The sequence below is a fragment of the Anastrepha obliqua genome, chromosome 2 (assembly GCF_027943255.1).
Source record: "Anastrepha obliqua isolate idAnaObli1 chromosome 2, idAnaObli1_1.0, whole genome shotgun sequence".
In the NCBI taxonomy this organism is placed as follows: Eukaryota; Metazoa; Arthropoda; class Insecta; order Diptera; family Tephritidae; genus Anastrepha; species Anastrepha obliqua.
The window spans coordinates 6,073,080-6,083,650 of record NC_072893.1 but is presented as its reverse complement, the minus strand read 5'-3'; the positions used below and the strand labels follow the sequence as shown (position 1 = coordinate 6,083,650).

Sequence of the window (10,571 nt, the reverse complement as noted above, 5' to 3'; positions counted from 1 at the left end):
GTATATTTTTAGGCGCGCAAAAAGGGTTGGCTGGTCAACCAATGTCGATTATCGAAAACTTACTGCTGAAGTGTTTGAATGGCCTGCATCGATTTGATCTCAACATAAGAGGTTTGTTCGTAAATGCAGTATTTTATCTGCGCTGCATGATTGACTCGTAGATTTGGGTTTCGGTTTCCCGCAACAGCAAGTTATGGTATTTACTGCAGTAGATTTGGAAATCTGTCGTAGTACTGCCACTGCTTGTATTAAAAAGCTCTTGAATACAACCAGAATACTGCGTTTACGACCAAACCAAAGGTTTTCCAATTACACGTTCGCAAATAATGCATTTAATTATTTTCGGAAATAATTTCTACGAAAAAACTGTACATACGGTACGGTGCTGTAACCATAGATACCTTAATTTGACTTACGCGTCAAGCGAATATGACAAGTATTTTAACTTTACTAAAACACCAATAAACATAGAGATAAATACCATATAAAGAAAATAATCGAAAAAAAAACGATTATAGTTTAAGATTTCTAATATGTAGAAGGGCTTAGGATTCTTCCAATTTAATTGGAAAACGAAACCACATATGCAAGTTTTGTATATAATCATAAGTTAGAATAAAGTAGTCGAATTCACGGTTTGTAGAGTTGTTAATGAGATCCGTAGTAGTTATTCAATCATTTAGTGTTAATGCCGACATTCGGAAAATATGCAATTAAATGATGAGAAAACAATATGGCGCCAATAAGTCAGTCTCTATGTTTACTATGTTGTGCGAGTAGATTTTACTGTATAACGGAATATTGCTTGAGTAGTAGGTATTTTTATGCGAAATGTTACACCTCTTGTGGTGCCATTCTATGAAAGTGGGGAAAAGACGGGTTCCTAACACCAAACACAAGCTGGGATAATTAGTTTGCTTCAAACGCGCACTCATGCAAGCATAATCGCCTACACAAAACCCATTCAATTATTGGTAACATTTATTTTTAAGCAATTGCAAGTTGTGGTAATGTTAGTAATGATAACGAAGAGACTAATATCAAATCATGTACTCCATTGCTATCAAAATTCTACAATCTAAATATACAATTAAGCGACTTTTCTACTTGTTCTCTACAAAAAAAGCGTTCGTTCACACAACCTACCACTTAAAGACATACATATGTATATGTGTGTGTATACAAATAAGAATTGCGCAAACGACATCTCTTTTTATAAATAATGTTTTTATTATAAGTGTAACATTTTACTTTCGAGTGTTTATATATAATATACTATTTTTTACATAGCATTTATTGTATTATGGTTTTTATACACAAAATCAATCGAGAAATTGAATTAAAGACATTCAAATAAAATTTTAAATGATTGAAGTGGTTTATTTAAAGAATCCACAAATGCGTATGTAATGTTTGAATGAAGAACACATATAAATATAATATATCTATATAAAAAGGGAAAATAAATATTCAAAATATTTGCATAAATAGTAAATACAATATTGTCGAGTGTTATAGAATTTCATTTGTTGCATGTAAAATGGTAAGAAGTTTACGCCGTGGAATACTGAAAAAATATGTTTTACTTAAAAGTAATTAGTTTAATTAATTGCGAATCGCAATATAGTTAATTTTAAATGCACTGATTTAATGATTACACCGTTGGAAAGCAAAAGTATATAATTAACACTTACACCCTTTTCTTGGGTGCTTGATCGAACTCCTCCCTCTAAATATTTTTGTTGAATGTCTATATTTTTCTGCAAATTGAAGGACTTACAGTTTTATGACGCCTCCGACCGGCAGATGTTTTTTATGAGTAGTTTCTGCTAGTGCCTACTGAGCAGCTATTGGAAAAAACTTTTGCTATCACTTGGTGTTTCGTGCCCGGGGTTTTGAATGCTTGCATTTCCGCATGGTAGTCGCGCCCCACCCCATTCGGCTACGTCGGCCTAAATAAATATTGCATAAGCACGTGAAACTATAGACGACAGGCGGTTCTACGTTACCGAAACGACCCGGCATACCAGCATCCAGCATACCCCGTATGTAAGTATGGGGAATGTTTATGCTGCTACAACAGCACCATATATCTTATACGAGTATAGTAAGGCTGTATATTCAGTTTTTCATTTTCTCAGCTAAATTGAGGACTTTAAAATTTTAATGGGCTAAATTTTCAAAAAATGGTTTTAATACTTATACTCAGTCTGGAATATTAATATGAACGAACGACGAAAGACGTTTATTAAAAAACTATTAAAAAAAAATGTTTGAAAATTTTAAAAATGGTCTTCATACTTATACTCAGTCTGGAATATTAATAAGCGCATCAAAGGAAATAGGATATATTATTAAAAAATAGTTTTTGTTTACTTTTAAACTTCGTTTATAACAAATAATTGATACTGAGAAAGTAAACAAAACATTTTTTAATAGCTCTCTTGCGTTTGATATCCATATTAACATCATAGAGTGAGCATAAGTATTTACTTTTTTATATTTTTTTTTGGAAAATTTAGAACTTGGATATTTTACGGTCCGCTGAGAAGAAAAGAAAAACTGAGTATGCATGGATAACAAAAACAAAGTTGACCGCACGCTTTTATATTTCGTGTTTGCTCTTCTTATTTGCTACCACTTCTTCTTTTTTTGCAACACTTTTAATATTCAGCAACTTTCGCTGCATTTTAAGGTTCTTTAATTTATCACTGTATTCTTTCTCTAACTTCTTAATCGCTGCCGCTGGGATAGTCCAATCGGAATTTTCGGCAGTTGATACTTTTGTGGGGTCCTCCGTTGCATCATAAACCGGTATTTCAATGCCCAACCGCTTACATACTTTTTCCAATACATCATCCACATAGGTTGATATAATTAAATCCGCTTTTTTGTCCTAAAATACGAAATTTCAGTATTTTCAAATTTAATTAGAATAAATTAAATAAATACATGTTTTGTTGGTTGCAGATTACAAACAATCAACTTTCCTCCGAATTTCTTATTTTTCAGCGGTAAATTGCCACTTGGTATGATTTGAAGAGTGGTGCCCATCGATATATTGACATCCGCTAAACTACAATATATAGGTATCATAGAGCATTGTGTATACATACAATACGTGCTTAAGAATTTTACCTGGAATGCAAGAAAGCCATATCTAAATCTCGCTCTGGTAGATCAGCCTCCCAGTCAAGGACATTGTCTAAAAGCAAGCCGCCGCGACATGCGCGCACTTTTCCATTTTCACCAGAACGACACATACCGCCACAAGGCTTTTGTCCCACCGTCTCTGCTGCTTTGACCCGCACGAATTGTCGTTTGCACTTGTTACATTGCTCTACGAACATATTTCCGTGCAGCTCGGCTAAGTAATGACGTGACAAACCTGACTTTAAATGCAGTCCATCGATATTTTGACTTACAATGTATCGCACAAATCCTCCTTCTACCAAAGCACGCAATGCCATATGTGTTTTTGTGGGTTTTGCTTCATCGAAGGATACATTTATGGTGGGTTTTTTACCTTTCTGCTCCAGTGTCCACACACCTTTCGGACCCCTGTGAAAACGTAAATGTTATACACATACATATGTATATGGAAGAAATGCTCAATTGAAATCATTGCTTACCGAAAATCAGGTATACCAGCACTGGTGCTTATGCCAGCGCCTGTATGTATCACAATGCGTCCCCGTGCGGCCAACATCCAGTCTACCAGTTCGGCACATTTCTTCTCCACTGTCTCAGCGCTATCGAACCTCTATGTCAACAAATGTGGGCTTAGGCTTAGCAAATCGTTTAAAACTACAACCAAGCTTACCTCTGGTAATCCTAAAATCCCTTTATTTTCATATGGTGACAAACCGTCTGCATAATTGCAGCTCATGTTTTGACCAAGAAAAGTAAATATTATGCGGCAAGCAAAATAATAAAAATTACAAATAACACTACAAACGCTCTCCAATGGAGAGGGAATAGAATCGAGTTTGTAAATAATGGCAATCGTGTAGAGTTGCCAGTGCCATTTTTGTTTGGTCTTTAAAAGGTCCAAATGACGTTAACAAAACAAAAATCGCAATGAAAAGCTAGAAATGCACTGTAAACAAAATATGTAAATCATATGACAGAGGCACAAATAGAATGAATATTGTACAAAGCAAATGAAAAGAATACGCTCTATGGCAGATTAGTTTGTGGAAGTGTACGGCCGGATAAAATTGCCAATAATTATTACGGGAAGTGAACAAGTGAATAAGTGGAATAATAATTTGGCAATTTCTGGCGCTGGGGAATTATATTACATACTACATGTGCACACATAACGAATGCTAAGAGAATTTTGGGAAGTTGTATTAAATAATATAGAGATACCGTTGTGCCGAAAATTGACGAAAATGAGATTTTAAGGTTTGCTTTAATTACATGCAGGTTTTTCGTATTGTGAATTTTTAATGCAAACGAGCAATGTTAAATATAATAAGTTTTATGGCAGTTATTATTTTGCTTCAAAAATCATTGAGGTCTGCTTAACAGATAGTGGATATTATGCACTTCCATCAACGAAATATCTGCTTTGTAAATATAATCAACGGACATTTGTTTTTGTTTTTTGTTTTTGTTTTTTTTTTTCAATAGACAAAATCATAAATGTGTGCATACATACATATGTATATACACAGGTGCCTGCAAAATTGGTTATTCGAATGTCATTTAAAATTTTGAATTAAATAAAAATAGTATTAGCTATACTAGCCGCTGTTGGCATTGTGTTTTACATAGTTGCGAAAGTCATTGGTGAGCATTTGAAAATTTCTCAGACTATTTTGGTTTTATAAAAATGTAAATATGTGCATACATATGTACGCTATATTTATGTGCATTACATATATACATATATTATATTTTGGTGGTATTTACGTTTGGTTAGGCACGGAGTGGACGATATCGCTAAATTGGCCCCACTTAGCAATTAGTCGACTATTACAGTTTTACATTTAGTATATTTTAACAATTTTCCATACAAACTTTAGTATTTATATGAGTTGAACCATTCGTAATCCTTTAATGACAGAGGGGGCGAAAAAACGCCTAAGACTACGAGCATCCTTAAAGCACCACAATCTAACAAAGGTATTGTACTGAGCACAATTTAAATAGTGGATGTAATAATTGTGCTCGAAATGTTTGATTTTACACCTTTTACTTACTTTTGTTGTGCACATAGTATTCCTCGAGCATCCACTGGCGTCTCCTATGGGGAGCTGCATTGCTTATTTTGTGATGTATTCTGTAGACGATATAAGCGCTTCAGTCTTATTGATTAATTCAGTTGGACTCAATTGTCTGCTTCCCATGCAAGTTGTTTCTCTTGAAGCATTGGGATCTGCAAAGGAACATCTACATGGTGTATTTTATCATTAATTTACCTTGATGCCTGAATGTGCACAGTATCGTACTAAATGTAGTTATGTAAAGATGAACGTGTGGATTTGTATGCGAGCACATCATGTTTACTGACCACTGTCAACACAAATTGATGCCCAGGCGAACCGTTTTTAAAGCTGATCAGACTTGTTTGTTTTAATTTTAGGGTTTGATTTGCTGGTTGCCCTGACTGTGTGTGGCATTCGTATGCGTGTATGTAAATATCTGTAAATAATGAAAAATAAGTGCATATGCACAAACAATTTTATCAGGTATTTTTTTCCAAATGTTATTGTTATTAGCAGCAATATCGAATATGTGAGTAATTATATACATATGTACATATGAAAATGAAACTTGTATGTATATAACCATGCCATAAACCCTCACCTTGCTTGTTTGCAATTCATTATATTTGCCCATGGGTGGTAAAATCGTACTTAAAAATATCTTTGATAAAAAAAAATTAATATGCTCATGCTTCTTTGTTTTCATATTTCAGGCCACTGATTTTTTCCAACGACGCATTGATTCGTATTAACTGAACAAATGAAAAATGAAGCAAATAAATAAGAAATAATTTAAATAAAAAGGTAATAAACAGAAACACATTATTTCTGAGTTGGTCAATTAAATATTTTAAATGTTGATGTTAAACATAAAAGTAGCTATTAGAAGTCTATGTTTTGTACAAAAACGTACTGTTGGGCATTATAAGGTATGCGTTAAATTGAATTACTGAATTGCCAAACTAATTTTAATTTGCAATGCTATACTGCAATAATTAATGGTATTCTGATGTCAAGTAGCGAGGGTGTTTCTTGCATACAGTAGTCTATTATCTTTGTATTCACCTTTTACGTACATATGCGCATATATGTATGTATCTACAATGCACATATGTAAGTACGTTCTGCTTCATGAATTGTTTTATAGCCCACAAAGATAAGGAATCGGTCTGAAATTTGGAGTAATTTAGTTTAGATTGCATAGTTGTACGTTCGTTTCATCGTCCCAGCATTGCGCCTGCATGTCTGTGTGGCATTGATTGTTCAAAAACATCTATCAGGTTCTGACGTCGCTTAGATTATATGTATGTTGGTAGTAGCTCTGTTCATGAAGCAAAAAATTTGTAACGATGATGAAATGGAACAAATTATTGATTAATTACTGATTATTGAAATAAAATCATCTGATGCTGCAGCTCGTTATTTTGCATTTTATTCGCATACTTTGTTTTTTTTTTTTAATTTAATACGATGTAAATCAACTGAAAAAAAATTTTCATTATTTTCATTTTTCTGCCAACAATTTTATCAGCTTTTCGTAAAACTTACAAATTAAAACTGGTTTTACGTTCGTTTTGAGAGCGAATTCTCAGAAATTAAGTTACTGGCAAGTTACTGGATAATTTTTACATGAACAAACCTATTGTTGTGGCAATCACAGCTTTCTTCATATTTTCCTTGCTTCCTATTGCCAAATTAGTTAATAGCCAAAAAGTATAGCATAAAACACGAAAGATGCCTTGAATGATTTTGATTTGTATTTCGGAAACTTCAGCAGCCGTACTGGAGGCTGTGGTTCAGAAGTACATATATGATTGGCTGATTCCTATTTAATATACATACATTTGTCTTCAAAGAAACTTTATAAATTTAAAATTTTTTTTTTAAATTTTTAAAAAATTTTTTTAAAATATATTTGCTTACATTCTCCATTTTAATCACCATTTTTATTTAAATTTAGAACTTTGACTGAATTCGAAATATTAATTCGTGTTTGCAAATTCTTACAAGCAAAAATTTATCCAGTAAAAATTTGCAACTTCCCCTCAAAATATAATTTTTCTCTCTCACTTCCCCTACTTTGCAAGTTATTTGGGTATACGAACACTATAGTATAACTTGATTGTTACTAATTGTTACAAATTATTTGCTTCATAAACGGACTTAATATATTAGTGAATAATGCTCAAGGCGACTCTTGAGTAAATAGTGATAGCAATGTGCATCGGTCAATATATTAGCAATAAACCCATATCAGCCTATTTAAATTATCGACTCATACACTCATTTTGTACTAGTTTGTAAACTTAATTCCAAAATTCACCTCAGTTAAACTAACTGAAAAACTAGACCTAGACCTGGGCGATTTCAGAACTGTTACTGCTACTGTTTTTTAGTATGTGGTATACATATTTTTATGAGAATAGCATATAACAGTGTTTACTTTAGGGTATCAACACATCACACAGTATTCTTACTTGCCATTTCACTTTTACTATTTATTTTTGTTGTTACACTCAATAGAATTCAGCAAGCCTTGCTTCCTGCCCTCTTTGGACTGACTACTTCGTAAGTTAAATAGTAAGAAAGTTTCAAGTATTGACTCTGCATAGAATGTCGCGCGAGCAGTTTAAAAGGGAAAGCGTCTTTAGAAGCATATACAATCAAAGTTTGCATTCGGCTCGGGCTGCCTCACAAAACTATATTGCCAGTACAAAAGGTATCATACAAAAACCTCACCTCGATAACATAATCAAATGTACTTACATATCTTGATCTTACAGATTCACTTGATTATGTACAGCGTTTGGGATTGATGAGCCGGTTGCATGTACATTCAGGTTGTGTAAATACTGTTTGCTGGAACCGCACCGGCGAATACCTGTTATCGGGAAGTGACGATCAGTGTATTGCCATAACGAATCCTCATAATCAAGAAGTTCTGCTAAAGTATAAAACAGCGCATCGCGCGAATATTTTCAGTGCACGGTTTATGCCCCGATCGGATGGTCACTCAATCGTTTCGTGTTCCGGTGATGGCATAGTATTGCATACAGAGTTGCTGGCACCGTATGTCCGCCGACAAGGAACATCGCTCGTTAACAGTGTCAGTGCTGGTGCTGGTGCTGGTTCCAATCGGGACGCAGCTTTTATGCTGCCTATCTATGAGCATAATGAGAATGAAGCAAAATTAAGTTTCTTCAATTGTCATAAAAGCGGTACAACGTACGAAGTGTTGACGGTACCTTCAGAACCACGTTCATTCATGAGCTGCGGAGAGGATGGCACGGTGCGACTATTTGATTTGCGTCAAATATCGAGCTGTCATAAGACTTGCTGTAAGGATAACATACTTATATTTAGTCCATCAGCAGTGAATGCCATGGATCTCTCTCCCATCAGCAACTATTATGTGGCAGTGGGTAGTTCTGATGCCATTGTGCGCGTATATGATCGTCGTTATTTATCGGTGATCGATTTCAGCGACAGCTCTATACCTACAACCGAGAGGCATACGCGACCAATTAAGGCCTATCCCATTCCTATGACAACGAATCGACAATATCGCATCACTTGTGTTAAATACAGCCCCGAAGAGTCTGAGTTGCTGGTAAGCTACTCTTCCGAGTACTTGTATCTGTTTGACCTCCGCCGAGACGGCGTTGACGTAAACGATCTGTATGAGAAAGGACGAGTGTCCGATGCGGGCAGTTCATCTCCTCCTCCCGCACTAACAGCCGAACAAGTTACACGGAGATTACGTTTACGTGGCGATTGGTCCGACACTGGACCGGATGCGCGTCCAGAGAACTACCCTCGTGGGCGTGTCGAGATTGGACAAGTGCGACCGCAGTTGCAAGCTAACATAATGAGTCGCATGACGGAGGTTATCTCCCGCATGCTCAACGATCCGCGTACTCGTATGGGCTTATCAGGTCAAGCACAAGAACTGAACCGTGAAAACCAAGCTTCGCTGCTGGCGGCAGTGGCAAGGGAAACAGCGGAAGGTGCGTAGTGTTAAAAATTGAAGTTGTTAAAATATAAAATAATTTTTTCTCAGACTCAGCACCCTCAACATCAGGCGCATATTGGCGAAGAGTTGCCAGTCGTTTGCATACCTCACGCACGATTACCGTAAATGCTCCTCAATCAGATGCAATACCTGCTCAAACAGATTCCACATCTACTGTAGACAACGATACTAGTAGGACAGCTGATGAAAATAATACTGAGCCATCTACGGCAGCGGCGAGTACGCCTAGTAGCAGTGAAAGCCCGCAAAGTATACAATTTCGAGATGATGAAGCTGACACATTGAACGAAGAACTTGCGGAGCTAGATATGCAAGCTAAGGAAGTGCTTTTCGATTATCTGCGAATGAAATATGTTGGCCATAGAAATGCACGCACGATGATCAAGGAAGCGAACTTTTGGGGCAATAACTATGTGATGTCGGGATCTGATTGCGGACACATTTTCACATGGGACCGGCGCACCGGAAAACTAGTGATGCTCATGCAGGGTGACCAACATGTAGTGAACTGTTTACAACCTCATCCTGAGCTACCGTATTTAGCGAGCTCGGGCATAGACTACGACGTTAAGATATGGGCACCCACTTTGGAGCACACCAACTTTGTTGAAGAAATAGCTGAAGATGTACGTATATATGAATTATATCAAGGCACTTACTATACATATATCGCATTAATTCATATATTTTTCGGTATTTAGCTCATGAAACGCAATGCCATAATGTTGGAGCAAACTAAAGACACTATCACAGTGCCAGCGGCTTTTATGATTCGTTTATTGGCATGCATTCACTCACTGCGAAATCGAGAACGTATTCTAAATCCCGAGGAGAGCAATAATCCTTCCAATCAAATTGAAAACATAGACAATGAAGCTAGAAACCATTCAAATGAAACGGGAAGTATAGCGTTGAGTGAAGATAGTGGCGAGGATCCAGAAGCTAGAAACAGGAACAGTAACGAAGAAACAGAAACGTCTGGGCAAGAGTAACTAATAAAATAAATAATAGTAATAAATTAAATATTAGTACGTACATTTGCGAGATGGCATAATTTAAGCGAGTATCTGAAAGGCTTTTGAAATGTACTCTACAGTGTGATTTTTACCTGGATAAAAAATTTAGAATTTCTATTTAAATTAAAAACAAAATAATAAAAGGCACTTAAATACAACTATTCTCATATGTGTAAGATGATTTTTTGTTGTTGTTGTAGTAGTTTATCAATCCCTGCCAGTCCGATCTAGTCACCGGTCATCGTCGTCTATCTCAACTAACGGTAGGCCTAGGAAATAAGCTGTTTCGACGGGTTGGGTCCAAAG

At 35.8% G+C, this 10,571-nt stretch overlaps 2 protein-coding genes across 4 annotated transcripts; one reads left to right on the top strand and one right to left on the bottom strand.

Annotated features, from left to right (window-relative positions):
* Window positions 1–1,299: 1,299 nt before the first annotated feature.
* Window positions 1,300–3,999, bottom strand: LOC129236936 (NAD-dependent protein deacetylase Sirt6). 2 transcript variants are annotated; one of them, XR_008581729.1, is made up of 6 exons: window positions 3,824–3,999; window positions 3,633–3,763; window positions 3,139–3,561; window positions 2,953–3,076; window positions 2,010–2,896; window positions 1,300–1,952 (listed from the first exon to the last, which is right to left on the bottom strand). XR_008581729.1 is itself a non-coding variant. In XM_054871251.1 (5 exons), exons 1-5 carry the CDS (start codon window positions 3,887–3,889, stop codon window positions 2,606–2,608), a joined length of 1,035 nt encoding a protein of 344 aa, XP_054727226.1. In that variant the 5' UTR covers window positions 3,890–3,999; the 3' UTR covers window positions 1,301–2,605. The 2 variants fall into 2 exon arrangements, 1 of the variants encoding a protein (XP_054727226.1); XM_054871251.1 differs by having other exon boundaries at window positions 1,301–2,896.
* A 163-nt stretch (window positions 4,000–4,162) lies between these two features.
* LOC129236933 (DDB1- and CUL4-associated factor 6-like) lies at window positions 4,163–10,426 on the top strand. 2 transcript variants are annotated; one of them, XM_054871243.1, is made up of 6 exons: window positions 4,163–4,410; window positions 5,930–6,020; window positions 7,740–7,935; window positions 8,000–9,223; window positions 9,277–9,875; window positions 9,951–10,426. In XM_054871243.1, the coding sequence occupies exons 3-6, from the start codon at window positions 7,830–7,832 to the stop codon at window positions 10,239–10,241; spliced, it is 2,220 nt and encodes a 739-aa protein (XP_054727218.1). In that variant the 5' UTR covers window positions 4,163–4,410; window positions 5,930–6,020; window positions 7,740–7,829; the 3' UTR covers window positions 10,242–10,426. The 2 variants fall into 2 exon arrangements, with proteins under 2 accessions (XP_054727218.1, XP_054727219.1); XM_054871244.1 differs by lacking the exon at window positions 4,163–4,410 and adding an exon at window positions 4,639–4,797.
* Window positions 10,427–10,571: the final 145 nt, after the last annotated feature.

Bases quoted from the DNA above. Each gene is read 5' to 3' on its own strand.
- LOC129236936 (XM_054871251.1), bottom strand. From the start codon at position 3,889: ATGAGCTGCAATTATGCAGACGGTTTGTCACCATATGAAAATAAAGGG. The intron at 3,562-3,632 runs GTAAGCAATGAT...ACGTTTTCACAG, and splicing joins GCTGGTATACCTGATTTTCG to GGGTCCGAAAGGTGTGTGGA. The intron at 3,077-3,138 runs GTAAAATTCTTA...TATATATTGTAG, and splicing joins ATGGCTTTCTTGCATTCCAG to TTTAGCGGATGTCAATATAT.
- LOC129236933 (XM_054871243.1), top strand. From the start codon at position 7,830: ATGTCGCGCGAGCAGTTTAAAAGGGAAAGCGTCTTTAGAAGCATATAC. The intron at 9,224-9,276 runs GTGCGTAGTGTT...ATTTTTTCTCAG, and splicing joins GGCAAGGGAAACAGCGGAAG to ACTCAGCACCCTCAACATCA. The intron at 9,876-9,950 runs GTACGTATATAT...TTCGGTATTTAG, and splicing joins TTGAAGAAATAGCTGAAGAT to CTCATGAAACGCAATGCCAT.